Source organism: Fukomys damarensis, unplaced genomic scaffold (assembly GCF_012274545.1).
Source record: "Fukomys damarensis isolate Sample0158 unplaced genomic scaffold, DMR_v1.0_HiC HiC_scaffold_38, whole genome shotgun sequence".
NCBI classification, from domain to species: Eukaryota; Metazoa; Chordata; class Mammalia; order Rodentia; family Bathyergidae; genus Fukomys; species Fukomys damarensis.
In genome coordinates this window covers 35,868,928-35,887,652 of record NW_022900950.1, presented here as the reverse complement: position 1 = coordinate 35,887,652, position 18,725 = coordinate 35,868,928, and the positions used below count along the sequence as shown (strand labels likewise).

At 37.3% G+C, this 18,725-nt stretch overlaps 1 protein-coding gene across 6 annotated transcripts in view; it reads right to left on the bottom strand.

The window, feature by feature from the left end:
* Fry (FRY microtubule binding protein) overlaps nucleotides 1-18,725 on the bottom strand; it is a 353,736-nt gene that overhangs the window by 67,877 nt on the left and 267,134 nt on the right. For all 6 annotated transcript variants that reach the window (XM_010623889.3, XM_010623892.3, XM_010623891.3 and 3 more), the window contains 10 exons: nucleotides 17,624-17,792; nucleotides 16,307-16,397; nucleotides 13,437-13,519; nucleotides 11,287-11,437; nucleotides 10,641-10,744; nucleotides 9,757-9,942; nucleotides 7,057-7,255; nucleotides 5,511-5,632; nucleotides 2,935-3,122; nucleotides 1,273-1,367 (listed from right to left, as the gene is read on the bottom strand). In XM_010623889.3, coding sequence (XP_010622191.1) covers nucleotides 1,273-1,367; nucleotides 2,935-3,122; nucleotides 5,511-5,632; nucleotides 7,057-7,255; nucleotides 9,757-9,942; nucleotides 10,641-10,744; nucleotides 11,287-11,437; nucleotides 13,437-13,519; nucleotides 16,307-16,397; nucleotides 17,624-17,792 — 1,388 coding nt within the window. The remainder of the gene's footprint in view (nucleotides 1-1,272; nucleotides 1,368-2,934; nucleotides 3,123-5,510; nucleotides 5,633-7,056; nucleotides 7,256-9,756; nucleotides 9,943-10,640; nucleotides 10,745-11,286; nucleotides 11,438-13,436; nucleotides 13,520-16,306; nucleotides 16,398-17,623; nucleotides 17,793-18,725) is intronic.

Below are 18,725 nucleotides of genomic sequence, written 5' to 3'. Positions count from 1 at the left end.
ATGTTCTTTTTTCCCAAAAATACCAAAAAAAAAAAAAAAAAAAAAAAAAAAAAAAAAAGAAAATACTACTATCTATTAATTTCTTTTTCCTTATTCTTAAACATAAAGCTATGAAAAAAAACCTTAACAAGATCAACCTTCTCCAAGGAAACAAACCGAAAACTAATATTGTATAGGTTTCACTTATTTAACCTAAAGAAATAAAAGAAAATACTACTATCTATTAATTTCTTTTTCCTTATTCTTAAACATAAAGCTATGAAAAAAAACCTTAACAAGATCAACCTTCTCCAAGGAAACAAACCGAAAACTAATATTGTATAGGTTTCACTTATTTAAAGCCTAAAGAAATTAGCAGATCACTGACTTTTCATTCATTTTTTGGTTGAACTTAGATAGGAATAATTATGAAATAAAATATACCTAGTAAATATAAATTTTCAACACTCTGTTAACTGATCAAGAATAGAAAGGGAAAGGACATTATCTAGAAAGAAAAAAGTAAATACATCACAGACTTTTCAACTAAAATTTATGAAAAATGGTTTTCTAAGTCTACTCATGCTAAAAAGTCTTGACATTCTTGTTAAATTTTTACTCACTTAGATAAATCTGTAGATTCAAACAGATAAATATGTATAACATTAGTGATCACATCAAAATTACCTTTCCAGAGGAAAATGTTCAACTTAAAACGAGGCCCAAAAGGATGGGCCTTTTAAGTTTTACTGACTCAATTTCAAGAAACATGAACTCAATTACAAACATGGAATCATGAGTAATTTAAAATGGGTTATTAAATAGTGGCAGGAAAAAAAAAAGAAAGAAAGAAAAAAAGAAAAAGCTACCAAGGTAGGAATTTCTTTAAGTAAAGTCAACATTTATTTAAACTGTTTTGTATATATTCATTCATTTAAAAAAAACTTTAGTTTTAGTTTCTGTTTACCAATTAATGAATAGGATATTATTAAATAAAATCTTTAAAAAATATGCAAGGAAGGTCATAAAAAAGAGTGAAAAACCACTAATGTTTCTGTCATTTAGACACAGAATTTAGTGTCCATCTCACTGATAGTTTAAAATGCATTATACATATGTATATGTATGTATGTATGTATGTATGTTATAATTTTGTTTTTAAAACATGAGAAAATTTCATGCAGTGCTTTTCAGGTCTTAAATATACATTAAAGACTACATTTTTGCTTTGTACTCTGCCTAAATTCTAGCATCTCCTAAGTAGCGAGGGAATTAAAAATCTCATTTACTCACCGAGATAATACCGTTAAGAGATCACTATTCTTTAGGCAGTCAGACAAGTTGGCCACTGCAGCTTCCAAGGTCAGCAGTGCTTCCATTACGTAACCCTGAGAAAGGTGCAAAGATAACATTTTGTGCTGTCTCTTCCTGAATACATATTTAATCAATGCAGACTTTATTCCAATACTGTTAATATCCTCAAAAACTTGACAGTTGTTACTGCTTTAATTTCTAAATTGTAAAAATAATTTTTAAGGGCCACTTAGGAAATTCACACACCTTAGCAGTTAGCAGGTAATCACAAGAAATTATTGCCCTGGGTCTGATAGCCTCAACAGGGGGTTAAGCATGGCATCCTACTGAGGAAGATGACGGGCAACTCAAATCAAATACAGAGCAACAGTGTCTGAAAGCAGAGATCACAAGGTGAGGCATGTGAAGGACTGTGCCTCAGTGGCACTTTATCAGCACTTCTGATGGTCAGAAAGAGGAGAAAAAGGTAAAGCCTAGAGACGTGCAAGCTTACAATGGTGTGGGAACGTGTTTGATGGGAAAAGGGACTCAGTGGGAGCTACAAAGCTTGCAGTGTCCTTAGTTTTCAATCTGCTTGGATTTCCAAATCTCTGGGTTTCACCTACAGGGTCTTCCTGTGCAGCTACTCTCTCCATTCTGCCTTAAACATTTTTTAGTTCACTAAAGGTTGACCATACAGGGAAGGGTAGTATGAGATGTAACTGAACAATATAATGAATGCTTACATTAAAAAACATTATTATAAAGAAGACATTAATCTCCCTGAAAAAGAGAACATTTTCTGAAATAGTTCTGATGTCCTTTTTTGTGAGTGTCATTAGTTATGCTGTTCTGGCTGCTTCAAGGTGCTGAACTGAATAAAAGCAATACCTATCATGGCCATTTTGACTTTGGGGAAGTGCCAGAAGTTACAATGTGCCAGATGTGCACAAGGTAGATGAGGACACAATGTAATATTTTTATGAGCTGTCTCTCCATTGGCTGGCACTTAGGGGTGAGACTCATCACTAAAAAATACACCAAAAAAAGACGCTTACGAGAGAGGACTTTCAGAACTTCTTCAGAGAAGCGACAAGAAGGATAGGATAAGTGTGTTTGGAGTAAGGGTAGTATTTTGAGAGAGATTAATGGCAATGCATCTCTTATTATAATTTAAAAAATGTAAATTTAAATGTCACTGCATTTTTTGCTTATACCCTGAATGAGGGAGATCTTTACTCTGGTAGAGAGTTTGTATACTTAATGGGTGGCAAAGCTCCCAAACAACACAAGACAACCCACTCCTCCTATGTGAAATAAAACTACCTCCACCGCCACCACCACCACCAACAAAACCAAGAGGAAGCCTCTAAAGAATCTGCAGTTTTTTGTTTTATAAAATAAAATAGTATCATTGGATTTTTAAACAATAGTCCCTGTACTGATGTTTAGAAATGTACAAATCAACTTCTAGAATTTTTAAAATAAATTATTCAAATGGATGAAATAATTGGTGAGAAAAAGAAGGCTAAAAGAAAGATATTAATGCCTCATCTTCGAAATGTGAGTGCGGTCTATGGCCATACCACCCTGAATGTGTCTGATCTCATCTGAAAATGTGAGTGTGAAGCCTTTGTGAGCTCAGCAGTCTTCCATTCCTACCTGAATCTCATCTCCATGTTCTCCGATAACCTCTACCAATCTCGACAGGAGGTCAGACAAGGCATGTGCTGATAGAGGTTGCTTGAGAGCCCGGAATATCTGGAAGGACCGACCTGCATAGTGCCTTGAAGAGCTTGCAAGGGCTGTCTGCAGGGCAACTTCACTCAAATGTTGCTCCAGATGAAAACCTGGGGCCATAATAGCCATAGGGGAGAGGTAAGTGTCTGTGCTGCAACCTGGGGCATCAAAGTCACCTATACATTTTAAATAACAGCCTAATAGCATAAACCTACCCAGTGGTGGTACTTATTTAAAAATAAAACGTTTGAAAACAAGTAGAATCAAGTGAACCTGTAGTCCCAGCTTCTTACGAGGCTAAGGCAGAATTGTTTAATGTATAAGAAAATAGCAAAAATAGCTTGATTAAGGTGAAAAGGCTTAGATGGTAAGTGTGTCAGGAGTCATTCTACATAATTTTTGGGGAAAAATCATTTCACAATTAAATTATGATTAGGGCTGCATGAGGCCTAGTCTTCTTGCTTGCGGGCCAGGTATGGGATGCCGAAACATAATACCATTTTGCCTTCAGTCACAGCTGAGGCCTCAATGGTCCTGTGATGCTCAAAGGCAATATTACATCAGCTGAAGACATCCTGGTTTGAGAATCGGGTAGCAATACAAAAAGAGAATGGTTCCACCTGGGGAGGGATAAATTCTTTATCAGCTTAACTCATTCCACCTACTGTTGTAAGAACATTTTTTTTGCTCATCTTACAGTCCTAATCAACATAAACTCTTCATAGACCTAAGATCCTCATCAGTGTAAGATCCTCATCATCATAGCATTACTGCCACCCTTTGATTCATCTGATATGTCCTCCAATTATAAGATCCTCATCAATTTAGGATTATTGCCATCTTCTGAGTCACATGATACTCCCAATAAATAGTGGCAAGCTCAGAGTGCCTTTGTCTTTGCTGTCTAGAGTAGCACCGATCTGGCCCCAAACCCAGTCTTTTCTCTAAGTCTTGTTTCTTGTCTTTATTTTCTAATTAGCCTTGTGCTGTCATGGCTCACAAGAGACTAGGGCCCACTGCAGGGGTTCTGGTAATGTCTCCTTTCTGGTTCCTTATATAAGTGGATTGAGGTTTCAGTATAACAAATTCAGATATTTTCTTATCTTCATACAGCACAGGTTTTAGACAAATTAATGGCTCACATGCAAATGTTGAGCTTCTTTGTCTGGGTGTGTTAAATTATTAAGTGACTTTTTATTTTTTTATTTTTTATTTTTTTGGTACTGGGGATCAAACTCAAGTACTTACACTTGTGAGGCAGTCACCAGAACCATTGAGCTAAATCCCCAGCCCTATTAAGTGACTTTGGAGGTCTATTTCAAAAGAACTCCCAGGGGAAATTTAAAACAAAAAGTAGCAACTTTATTATGGAATTACTCTCCCATTTCAGTTTATAGTATTTGTTGGTTTTTAGTAGGTATCCTCTGATAATGCGAAGAGAAATAGCTAATCCAGAATATTTCAAGTGGAAATATACTATCCATCAGAGTAGCTGGAAAAGCCAGAGAGCCTGATGTAATATTGCCAGGCTGGTGAGAGGAAAAAAGGTGGAGACAAGTTTTACATCATGTTGAGGAAATGAGTTTAAATTTTGCACATAAATTAGCCAGGCCAAGTTGGAACTGAAAGGAATTCAACTGCCAGCAATTATCAAAATATTGTGATACTACTGTAGTCTACATGGGAATCCTTCTATGTACAGGAACTGTTAGTAAACTTTTTCTTTTTCTTTCTTTTTTGGTGCGGTGTGGGGGTACTAGGGATTGAATTCAGGACCTTCACACTGAGCTACATCTCCAGCCCTTTTTTATTTTTGAGATAGAGTCTTTTTGTCCAGGCTGGCCTTGAACTTGCAGTTTCCCTGTCTTAGTGTCCCAGAGTGCTGGAATTACAGATGTGTGCCACCATGCCTAATTTTATAGCAACCAGGTTTAAAGCCAAACTATTCTGAGGATTGAATCTCGGGACTAACACATATTAGGCAACCACTTTACTACTGAACTATATTTCCAATCCCCAGTTCTATTTCTTTTTTAAAATAAGTATGACCATTTTAACCATACACTTAAATAGGCTGACACTGATGATGGTCAGTAAGATTTATGTGTCATGGAGATTTCTTTTTATTGTTTGTATTTTAGAAATTTTTGAGACAAGGTCTTCCTAAAATTTCCAGGCTGTTTTGAATTTGTGATCTTCTGTCTCAGGAATTTCTTCAGATAAAATTAATATTATGGCTACAATTTAATTCTAATAAAGTAAAATAAGCAAGTAGAACAAGCAAGTTTGGGGAAATTAATTGGTGGCACAGTGAAAATACAGATGGTATTCATTATCATTCAGTTTGGCAGCATTTGAAATAAGCTTCAAAACTCTATTAATACACTTACATCATAGATATTTAGTGTCAGGACCACATTGTAAGATGTGTTACCATAATGGGGTAAGCATCACTTTAAAAATGCTGAAAAAGGGATAAGACAAATAGGATAAAATACCTGACTTGGAATCTTTAAATACAGATACAACATGACGTAGAAAATTACTCAGTTGTTCAGCACTCTTCGAATTTTGATTTTTGGGTGTGATGTCTTCATGACACCAAAGTGGCCCAAATGCCCTTAAACAAAACACATTAAATATAAAAACTACAGTTGTTGTATTGCACTTTAAAAAATATGAAGTTCTGACTCTAAGGATATAATGTATATACTGTAAATTTTAACTAGGGGATATATTTCATTCTTATAAAAGTTTAAGGCATACTCAAAACACATCTACCCAATTTGTGGAGACATGCTTTTTTCTATTTCAAATTAAATTAATTTACAAGATTAGAAACCTCCTTCACTAGAACAGTTCTTGGAATATTGGAGGTGCTATATTTTCTTTGTTAAATAAAATGACATGAAATTAGACACAAACTCACTACTCACACCTTAGTATTTGTAGACATAAGGATCTTATCAGGATCACATCAAGTTACCATGTACTACAGAATGAAACTGAAAATAACACTTTTCTTATCTACTTGATTTTTAATAGTAAGAATAAGAGGCAGCAAGGTGAGAGAATTTCTGAGAATAACCTTGACCCATGTGATAGAACATGGTCATTGGTGACAACACTTATCTTTTCTACAAACATCTAGGACTCCAAAGTACCCTGTCTGGCTACACCCTACACACAGGCACTGTCAGCTCTCCTACTAAGCTTCCTGTATGTTATATCCCACATTCAGCTGGAGGTGCCCTGCACAATAACCTGAATTATTGATCAAGGGAAGAAAATGCTTCTTTTGCACTGTTTGCATTAAATGATTCATTAGGTAAGGAAGAAAAAATCACGCAAGGTATTGTATAACGTATATGCAGACTAAATTTCCAGGACTTAACTCACTGAGAAAGGAAAGCACATTTCCAGGTAAGCATGCCTTGTACAAATAATGGTCCTCAGGGAGCTAGAAATTCTGAAGTCTTAACAGTGAAATGGTTAATTGGAAGAACTAGAATACTTGAAAAGACAGGAGCGCTTGTAGTTTTCCTTGATTGTGAGGTATGATTAGTTTGATATTCATTTCCATAGGGGCACCTTCATCAAGCTTCCTAGTGTTTCTAGTTTCTAACTCTCAATTACAAACGGCTCTTTGAACCAGATGAACAAACAATGCTCCCCTAAGCAGCTGCTCCTGTGCTGACCGTGGCTAATACCTTTGGTTTCTAGAGTGAAACTCTTTGCCAAGTCTCAGAACTCCCAAATCCTGGCAGCCCTAATAGATGAAGAAAGTCAAGCTCACGGCAGGGTGCTTCTGTCTCCTGCCTCCATCTGCTGCATCACTGTTACTCCCTGTACATCAACCACCACACCAATGGATCTGAGACAGTGTCTGTCCTTCACACTGACCTCCAGCAGTTGCAATTTAGAAGAGAAAACAGGAATGTTAGAACTGCAGGATCACTTTGCCATCTGTGTGCTCAAAGTGTTTGGCATTTTTTTTCAAAACCTCAACCAAAAAACAGCATAATGACTTCTAATCTTCATTACCTGGTTGTTAGAAATTCAATGAGCTTGTTGGCCTTCTCATCTGTCTCGGCGGCTGTGTCCACATCTTCTACCTCTTGGGTCATCTGTGGGAGGTTCCCACTGCTGCCTCCCAGGCTAATACTGGAGGAGGTGGAACTGGAGCTCAGCCCTGAGTCTGGCACTGGGGAAGACTGGTCCTCTCTCAAGAAGTCAAAGCCACCTGTGGGAAGGAGAAGGTTAAGATGGGATGTACTAGGCAGGGTGCTTGTCAGCATGCTTAATGCCTGAAGCCTGAAGGTGAACACACAAAATTCTGGGGAGAAAACACTAGACTTAGGCTAGTGTAATGATTAAAGAAGACTGACAGGTTTTCAAAGCTGGGGATTTAAATCAGTTGTTCCCCCACCTGCCTCATAAACTCAAGGTTCCAAGTTTGATCCCTGGTACCAAACCAAACCAAACCAAACCAAACCAAAACAACAACAAAAAAGATTGATAGGTTTTCTTTGCTTATGGAGTCAGTTACACTGTTGGGTAAACCCAGTGTCTGGGAAAGCAAGTGGCTGATATTTTCTATTCTTGGGTTTTAGTTGATGCTTTCATAAAAGAGATATGTGTGTGTTTTATGCATACATAGGCCAGGTCTAGGCAAAGTTCAACTATAATGGGTCAACCACCAACTGTATTGTTAGCCAATTATTCTTGGGGATTAGTGTACTCATTTTGGAGACACCATTTACTGATGAGTAAGTTATATTTGATGTTTTTAAGTAAATGTGTGTAGAAGCTTAAATATTACATATGTTTGTATATATACATACAAATAACATGCATATATGGAAGACATAAAAATGCAATATATATGTAAAACAATACACTCACATACATGAATTGAATACAGAACCTTATACTTGTTCAGGGAGCTCTCTATCACTAAGTCATATGCCCAGCCCCCTATTAACATATTTTAATTATTATGAATGATATTCAAATAACTATGGTATAAGTAAATACTATTTTTTCACTACATACTATATTTTGTTAACACTCTACATCTTTGACTATGCTATGGGTTGGAAAATGTACACAGGTAACCATCTCTTTTCTTAATCATAAAAAGCATATATTCCTGGTGTGTCTAACAGATGTGTCGAATTAGGAGTGAGGAGCCTTGGGTTAGAACAGCTCTGCTGCTATAGTGTTTATAATTCTTTGTACCTTAGCTTCCTATTATAATGTGAGGTAATAATCTTAATCACACAGGTTTTTAGTATGCATTTTAAAACATCTATAGTTGAAACCAAATGTTCAGCAATTGTTTATAAAGAAGGGACATTTTCCATCATCTGTAAACCTATTCCTGTGTGTGATAGATTCAAGCATTTTAGCCATCAGTTCTTTGTCTTGTGTATGGATACTGTTTACATTTTTTTTGTAAATCCCTAATCTAAACAATTTTATACTATACCAGTGGTATAATAAGTGAAAAACTAAGACACTCAGAGATATACAACTTTACAGACACTAGTTTTCTCAGACTAGTCTACACCCATATTCTCAGGAGTTCAAAGAACTAGAATTCTTCAAAGTCATTATCTATATAAAGAGAGTTTTGTATTTCTCAAAGGCCACTGACTGTTACTTTCAGTTAAGTGTAGCATGGCTCACAATAAACTAAGGTCAGTGGGCTTTACATGTCAGTTAATGATGACTTCATATTTGTTTTCACATACAAAAAATGTTAACCTCTGTTAGAAGACAAGATAGTGCTAAACAGAAGTAATAAATAAAAGGCACATCCTTTTCAATATCATAAAGTAGCTGGTGACATGTGAAATGCTGTACCATCTCTAGTGCCTATGTTATGTGTAAAATGATTAGGTAAAAAGTAATCCTGTCAGTTGGTAATATTTATCATCACTTTAAGATATTTCAAATATTAGTTAGGTATAATAGTACATGCCTGCAATCCTAGCATTCTGGGAGGCTGAGGCAGTAGGATCACAATTTTGACCCCAGTCTGGACAACTTAGTGACTTATCAAGATCCTATCTCAAAATAAAAAAAGGAAAAAAAAAGATATTTTAAACGTTATCATTCTACATGAAAGTCTCATGATCAGCCCTTTTAAGAAAATTTATGTAAGTAAATGGTGAAAATCTAGTGGCCACTTTCTATAGTTTGATATGGCAGAGTCATTTCTTTGACTTCTCTAATGCCTTCTGTTCCCATTCCTAAGAAGAAATTTTTGGTCTTAAAACACTAATGTTTTTTAAGTAGGGTCCCATTAAATGGTCCCTTGCAGAAAATAGTCAATCATTCAATAAAGCAAAAATTCCTTCAGGGGAACTGGAAGGCACATAGTGACAATCTGGCACCCTGACTACAACCCACTCTCAGGCAGAGGGGACTGAATCACTGTTTCTTGCTCTCTCATCCTGCAGTGTGCTGGACTGATGCTTTTCACCAGCAAACGTTTTAATTTCAATGCACTAATATAACAACAATTATAATAAGGAACATATATATTTGAAAATATTCAATGGTGGAGAAAGTTCTTTAGAAGCAAGTTCACATCAAGTGGAATGGTGCATATTTACTGTGCTATTATTTCATCGTTTAGAAAGCACAATCGAAGTTAACTTTGGTTCTACTGACACCCCCTGTCATCTTCCATTTGTGACTCTGCCACAGGTTGCCTGCTGGTTCTTCTCTTGTTACCTGTATACAGATATTCTGGTTGATAAGCTGGCTGGACAGTTAGAGTCTTAGCTTCACTCATCTCCCGCGTCTGCAAGAGTACAGAGGCAATGGCATGAAAGCTGCTATTGCAAGACAGGGCAATCAGGAGGTGAAGAAGCAACTTTTTGCTGTGTTCAAAGACTTCAGGCCTGTAATGGTCCAAACCTGAAACAAAACAGTGGAATCTCTGAGTATAAACAAATGGTAAACTGTTACATTCCAGGGATGATAAAGATTCCAAGATACTCAGGAGGAACATGTTGAAAGAATGTTTAGTTTTCTTTGTTATTGTTTGGGTTACCAACATAAAGAGGCTGGGCTCAGAAAAAGTGAATGCTTTCTTTCTTAAATAAAGCGTTCTCATAAAATGCTGATAGATTGACTTTTCTTGACCTCTCCACAGCATTTGATGTGGTTCACATTCCTCTGTCCTGTGATGTTCGCTCCCTGGATCTCCTTGTTACTGAAGATCGCCATTGTACTTGCCTCACTGACTGGTCTTCCAGCTGGTCCCTCTTTCCATGTTTGCTCTACAGCTTGAGTATCTGAAACTCAGTGCTGAGCTCTATACTGCTTTCGGCATTGACCAAGTCTCAGGACTTTAAATTTATTTCCTCAGTCAAAGACCCACAAAAAAGCCCAATTTAACTTGGATATATTTAGAGAGGTAGCATTAATATTATTTACAGTATTACAGCAAAGTGACGATTTCAAACAATGACTAATCAAATGAAATTCTGTAGATATCACAAGAGGGTAATGAATAATGGAGGAGATGAAGGATAGCAATGTAAAAGGAAATTATGGATTAACTCTATGTTTCTCATTCTGTTTGGTCAAATTCTGCTCAGATCTGGTCTTACCTAAGAAGACAGCATGAAGTAACAAGGGGAGATGAAGAGCCCAATCTTCTCTTACACTGTGATCCACCACCATCTCTGTCATAAAGATCACAGCAATATTGCACCTAATTAACGAGAGTACAAAACTAATGCAACTTCTCAAAAGGACAGGAACACATCACTAGATGATGAAGTCACAACTAAATACAACTGCTAAGGCTTACTGAAGAATTATGTTAAGACATATTTCAGAGAAACAGAGTTTAACTTCTGACATAGCACAGAGTGACACAACGAGAGGAAGCATCAGTTAAGCTCATTACATAACAGCTGGTCACAAGACCCTAACTGCTGAGGGGTGAAGGTAATTGAAGACAAGTCTCTTTCTTCAAGTTATGTACCATCTAAAATCCATCACAGAATGCACACCCATATTAAGATTACATCAAAGAAAAATTCAAAGGGACACAAGACAGCTTTGCATATTGGTTAACATTTGACCAAACTGCTAATATGCTGGGCACTGTGCTGCTATGAATCAGACATTGTTCCACGGACTTAAGTCATTTCATTTGGCAAGACTTAAAATAAGTTTCCCTCTCGTCACACAGAAGTCCAATCACACAAAGCTAAGTAGTCATTTCCCCCACATGTACATGCTGCTCACCTATGAAGTGGTCCTCGAGGTGTGATGGTCTCTGGCAGATAGTCAACCAGAGGTGCCCAGCATCCTCCAGTACAGGGCATTGGCAAGGGCTGTGGCTGTCTGGTCTCTGTAATAGTCAACAACCAGCCCATGTAGGGAGAGATTGGGTCATCTGTTGGGTGAGAAAAACAGCCATGGTTTATTTTCTGGGGAGATTTTTCATTTTCCCTACTTGATGTTTTTGGAAAGAATATTACAAATGTATGCTTATTAAAAAACTTTTTAATGGTTCAGTTAGGTGAATGTGAATTACATGATCAAGTGGCTTAAATTATTTCATTAGGTAATTACATGATTAACTATTACTTGTGTAACTAATTCAGTTATTCATTATAGATCAAAGAAAAACACAGATAAAAAGAAAACGTTATGTGAATTTCCCATCACCGTGAAAACTTGCTGTTCTAATCTTCTCCATCTTACTAAAATGCCTTATTTCCAGTTTTCTCACGGTGACAGTCTTAGAATCACCTCTGACTTCCCTGGCACATCCCAGTCCAACTTACTATCCTGATGAGGATAATAATAAATACTAAAAATAACATTAGGAACTAAGAGTGCTTGCTAAGTCAGGCATTTTTCAATGCACTGTTCAATGGAGTTACTTCATGTAGTGTTCTCAATTAAAGACAAGCAATTCCATTAGGGGCCATGTGATACCACTCAGGTATATGATTCCAGACCAGCTGGCTTAATCCAGAGATAGGTTTAATGTATTAAGAGGGAGGATGTATTATATTATATTTAGACAGTTTCTCCCCAAATATAGTTTTTCTTGATTGCATTTCTGAAAGGCAGCAAGAGGTACAATATGTTGCTTCAATATTCTGAGAAATGTGTCTTTGGGTGGTTATGTGTGAACATTATGAAGTGTATTTCCACAATCCTTGATGGTACAGCCTACCACACACTGAGGGTGTGTGTAGATGGCCTCCATTGTTGATGGGGTCTGTCACTGACCAGCAGGTTGCTATAATGGTCACAATTAGAGATGATTCAATGCCATTGGTCTTTCTAACTCACCAGCATCATTCTGTGCCAGTGGTGGCAAACCTATGGCATGCCAGTTATTTACTGTGTTTTTCTTTTAAGGTAAAAGATGTTAATATATAAGGTATTTTTTCTAAACTAAAACCTCAGTATTCAGGTTTAATTGTAGTGTTTGCACTTTGCAGTAAAGTGGGTTCTGGGTTGGAATTTGGGCACTTGGGCTCTGAAAGGTTTGCCATCACTGTTCTATGCCATGAAGATTGCTCAAAACTGTTTTAGCACAGAAAAAATGTGAGCAGGAGCACTACTGACTCATCTTAGTTCTAACTTTCAGTAAATTACTGAATTTCAGCAAATTAGCTTCTTGGATGGTTGCTCAGGATCAGTTAATTGCAAAATGCACCCCTAACTAATTGACTATTTAATAAAACTTTAAAGGAGGGAAAAAAAGAGACATCTACTAAGGAATTTTTAAAAATTGTGAGATTTGTTAGGAGAGGTTATACTATTTTTAGTTTCAATGATATGTTCAGGTACATATCCAATCAGTAAACGTGTGCTAAGGTGGATTGATGTGGCCTAAATTTTTTTTTTTTTTTTGGTACTGGGGATTCGACTCAGGTCCTTATGGTTGTGAGACCCGTGGCAGAATCCCTGAGCTAAATCCTGGGCCCTAAATTTGGTTTTCTACAGTTAGGTGTAAACCATTCAGAGATTTACTGTCAATCAGATCCTATCCTGGGTGAGCACACTCAAAAGGTTTCAAGCTTCAATCCACTCTCAAGGTAGTGTAAAAATCTAAAATGCAACAATTATTTTCTAATGGGATACTTTCTTACTAGCCTTTCCCCAACTCTGCATCACCAGGGCAAAATGCCAAGAATATGAAAATATGGGATTGGGTAGAAGTTTGAATTTTTGTAATTCTGATCGGTCTACTCTGGCTTTTATTTTTATAATTTAAGATAGTGACTATACATGCAACTGCATAGTTGAATTAAATGATTACTTTATATTTATGGAAGCTTTTTAGTAATCACATTAAGGATAATCAGAATATTCATTTTCCATTATCCAACTATCTGCATTGTGTCTGAAAGCCATAGTCCAGGGATACTTACTTTTATCCTCATCATACGATCCTCCAGAGCTATTGCTGTATCTTGATTCTAGGCGGGTATGGGCTCTGATAACATTACTGAACCTTAAAAAAAAAAAACCCGTCATGATATAATGACATGTATTCAGCTATGCTGCTGCTCAGAAGCAAATACTCTTATTTAGTAGCGGATTTTTCAATAGCTAGTTCCAGTGATGATACTTTTCTTAAAGGAATAGTGTCATTTCTTTTTCCCTTGAGAGGGCTAGTCTCTCTTTTGATTGTAACAGAGAGTCCAAACTTGAAAAGATAACAATTTTTAGCTAAAATTTTAACTGAACTAAAAAAAAAAAACCTGTAACATAATCTTTGGGAAGAAATGAGCAAGATGTTGAATAATACCATTCTATTATTTATTGAGCATGTCAACAGGTATTCAGTAATATTTGCTGAATTATAGAACAAGTGAAAGTGAGTAGAATCAGAAATAAACAAAATAGTTTTATCACACATCTTGGGTGTGTGATACCTAGTTCAAAGTTTCTCATAACAGTCTGAGAATGTTCGGGGGAAAATGTACTGGATGGGGTATAACATAATCATACGCTCAAAGGAACTCTTCTCTGGTCTTTCTTCTCTAGTGGCTTGTTGAAAAAAAAGGTTGATGAATACTAACTTCACAAATATAATCTAATTTAGCTTGGTGCACTCATTTCTGAGATAAGTATTGTTTACAAATGAGGAAACTCAGCTGAAATGATACAACTTGTCCAGTGTCAACTACAAATAAGTAAGTGGTAGTGTAGGGACAGTTTTGGTGCAATGCTATCTCTGAGGGGGCAGAAATAGGACTTTAAAACTGAGTTCTTAAAATTTGCGGTGACAAATGATGAATATAAATGTATTATATCCCTAAAATGTACCATGAAAGGATTTAAGAGAAAAAAAATTTGTGGTGACAGATGTGTCAATAATCCTGACCCAATTGCTCCACAGTGTATACAAGTATTGAAACAGCACACTGTAACCACTGTATGCACAATTAGGATGTGTCAATTAATAATAAAAATGCATTAAAATAAAAAAGACTGACCTTAATTCACTAGCTCTATAACAGTGACCAAGATCTTTAATCCCCTTGGGAACACTGTTTCCACAACTGCCAAAAGGAAATAATGATACTTCATGTTTATTCTACTGGGCTGGTGGTGGGGAATCAAAAGAAATGATGTGAGGTTTCTTTGTTTGCTTGTTTCTTCTTTTTTTTTGGCTGTGCCAGGATTGAACCCAGAGCCTTACTCATATTAGGCAAGTACTCTTATGACTGAGCCATACCTAAGGGCTGAAATGGTATTCTATATTTATTTTATATGAAGTGATATATGCAGATTTTATCCACTTAGTATATATGCAGTCAAAGAAAAGAACTAAATATAGGGATGGGGCCCCCTAGGTAGGAAAAATACAGGATGGAGGCCTTATAAGTTTAAAAAGTTAAAGGAGAGACTTACTAAGGACTGGCTGGAGGTGGCTTACTAAGCATTGGCCTCTGCAGATTAGGCTCAAGCAATCACAAAGACAAAGGCAAAGAAACTAAACTCAGGAAGGTCCCAGGTGTCATAATTAACATAAGGCCCTTTCTTTAATCCTTACCTGAAACTACCTATCCTAAACCCCTCACCCATAATCCTAGTTTCCACCAAACAGGAAAGTTCATGTGGTCAGAAGAAATCCAGGGGGTGGGGGAGGCCCAAAAGCAGCCAGGGAGCCAATCAGATTCCAGGAGTCTACACTGGGAGAAGAAACCCAAAGGCAGAAAAGATATCCAAAACTATTTCCCTTTCTAATACTTCCTGCTTGTCCAGTGTAGCTCACAGGATCTCTCTCTCTCTCTCTCTCTCTTCTCTCTCTCTCTCTCCCTCCCTCTAACCTCTCCTCTCCTCTCCCCTCCCCTTTCTCAATCTTCAAATAAATTGCTTTTATCCTAAACTCTACTTTTTAGTTCTTTCATTGATGCTGGGTTTAGGATCACTGGGATTTGCATGTTCTAGCAGAGCAGTGGTGTGATGTGGCATTCACCCCTCCCCAGACATTACATAAGGTTATCTAAACATATCAAAACATTCAAGCTCAAATAAGTGTGCCCCCTACATTACTGACTATGTAAACATCTTGTCAGAAACAGATTAACATTTTATCTCTGGGACCCTGGAAGGAGCAGGGTGTAGCTATCCTCTTAAGTGTGTGGAGCAAGAGTAAGATTTCAGGAAAATATACTTATGTGCCACTAAGATGCCTACCTTGGTCTAAGGTATAAAACCTCAAAACACTTCATGAGTAGTTTGGAACTGTGGGATTATAGAAATACAACAGATTTTGCTTTTATTCACTTCTTAGATATTTGCAACAACACCCCCCCGGGACACTGTCATATATTTCCCAGTTAGTTCAAACATTTTTCATTGTCTTTTGGACTATTACTTGTGAAGTCATACAACAGAATATCTACAAAATATGCTTAGTTTCAGACAACTCAGGCCACACAATAGATTAAATCAAATTGATACTTATTTGACACACCTATTATCTTCTGAAGATATTGTGCTGATAAATGTAATGTTATACACAGTGTTGACAAGCCCAGGCATCATTCAGAGTGACAAAAACAGGGATGAAAGGATTCCATATCTAGAGATTTCCATCACACAGACAGCTCTCTACCACTCATGACTACTGATGAACTGTGGTACACAGTATGCAGGGTTTTAAATAGTGCTACCGGGGCTGGCAGAGAAGTACTGTAGAGGAGATGGTAAGTTTTTCCTTTTCCTTTTTTTGAGGCAGATTTAAAGGCGTTATACAGGATATTAAGCCAACCTTTTGTGCACCAACCTTTCATCAGTTTCTTTCAATATCTTGTTCTCCTCAGCATCTGGGAAACTGTCCTGGCCAGCAACCACTGTATTGCTGCTGGAGGTGGTTCCTGTGGACAAGATCAGAAGATATTTAGGAAAAGATGCATACAGAGTGGTCAGGGTCAAGTCTCAAGTAATTGTAGGGAAGGATTGCCTGTAAAATCCCACGCCTGAAAAATTCTTCACGTCTTTTGCATAACCTTAAACATTACAAATGACCTTTTAAGCAGACACTACTGAAACAAGAGAGTGCTAGACATCTGTCATGGCCAAACCAAATGCCTTCACTCCCTTATAAAGCAAAGCTACAACATCCTTGAAACCTTCACTTCCTGGTCACTTAGGTAATGAGGTTATTTTTAGTGGGCAGCCTGCTGTAGCAGCTTTAGCATTTCTGGGTCCAGGAGTTATTTAGTGAAGCAAGTCCAAGTACCCAAAGCTTCTGATCCCTAGACTAGTGTACCTCCGTAAAGAACACTGCTCTGGCAGCCAGGAGTAGAGTAAATAGAGGGCATAAGAGATCAGAGAAGAAAAATTTAAAGACAGAGTATCAGGTAATTGGGAGTGAAGCACATTTCAAGGCATTGAGGAGGACAGTGTATATTTCATGAAATGATGCTGATACTAATTTATTTAAAGTGTAAATACAGGTTGAGTATTCCTTCCCCAAAATACTTGGGACCAGGAGTATTTCAGATTGTGGATGTTTTTGGATTTTGGAATATTTGTGTACACATGACATATCTTGAGGATAGGACTCAAATCTAAGAAAACCATTTGTCTCAAATATACCTTATACAAATAGTCTAAAGGTAACCTTTAATAATTTTATACATAAAACAAAGTTGTGTACCTTGAAGCACCACATTTGTAGCCTCATGTCAGTGCTCAAGAAGTTTCAGATTTGGGCGCATTTTGGATTTCAGATTATCAGATCAGGGATATATAATCTATACCCCACTACATCCTGTGAGAATATTAATCAAGGGACTATCACAGACACAAGGAGGAGGGTAGACATGATTCCTAAGTGGCTGGAGCATCGGCTTGGGATCAGTGGGAGGCGAAAAGCTCCATTGTGGGGAAGCACCAGGCCACTAGTTCTTGGTCATCCTTATAACCATTTCACAAATCCAACAATTACCTCAGAGTCTCAGCTATTCTTAAGCCATTCTCAAATATATCCACAGGAACTAAAAGTAACAAACACATCCTCAGACCCTTTCAGTGCTCCACATAAAGGGAAACCCAGAGACCCATAGCAAGGTGTGTGCCCCGTTGTCCTGGTCCCTACCAGAAGCTGCTGCAGAGGCCTTGCTGCTGGCCGTGAAGCGGTAGAAAGGTGGGTTATCGCAGTGCTGGACTATGGGGTTCACTGGCTCGGTCTGCTGTAGCTCAAAGAGAAGTTCTTCCATGGTTTGAATGGTGTTATTACGGCATAGATATACTGCCACCTTTTTAATCTGAGCAGAAAAAAAATTAATAAATAAACAAGGGTGTTTGCCAGAGTCTGTGAGAATGCTAGAGCTTGAAACACTTGCATTTAGATAACCTGTTATCATCCAAGAACATCGTTCCAATAGCTGATCTTGTGCTATCCAAGAATGATGAAGGTGTTTGTATTAAAATTCACCTTGCTGCCGGGTATACTGGTGCATATGTGTAGTCCTAGCACTCAGGAGGCTAAGGCAAGAGGATCACCACAAGTTCAAGGGCAGCCTGAGCTACACAGTGAGCTCGAGGTCAGCTAAACTACCACAGTGAGAGCCTTTCTCAACCCCTTCTCCTCAAACCAAAACCAAAAAAACTTTTTGTCTTGCTACACAGGCAGGTCTGATAGAAGTGTGTTGTTGAAGTCTTACCTTTTCTAATAGTTTAATTTAAGATATGTACCCTAGGAACACAATGATTCATTCTCCGCTAAAAATTTGCATCAAAGGTTTTATCTTCAGAAAGAATTTTGTTTATATAAACCCTGGGAAAAATTGCGAGCTATTTTTATTTAAGAAGGAATCTAGTCTCTTTTTATTCTCCTCTCCCCTACAAACAAATGAGTTTTATCTTCTTTTAAAGTTTAGATGCTATAAATAACTCTGAATTAATGCTTTGCATTACAGGAGGCCTCACAGTCCAACCTGAGGCACATGCGCTGCCTGGAGGCCTGTGCGGCTCAAAGTGGCAGACAGGAAGAAAAACTTTTCACAAACATCACCGAGATGGAAATGCCAAGTGAGTTCATGTTTAAAACTGGTTCTGCAAGGGAGAGTAGGGACAAGGGGAAAAAATGAGAAGCAAGACCTGTCATTGTAAAGGTACAAGATCCCAGTATCATGAATGTAACTGTACTATATACCTAGAATGTACCAATAAACTAAAAAAAAAAAAAAAAAAAAGTT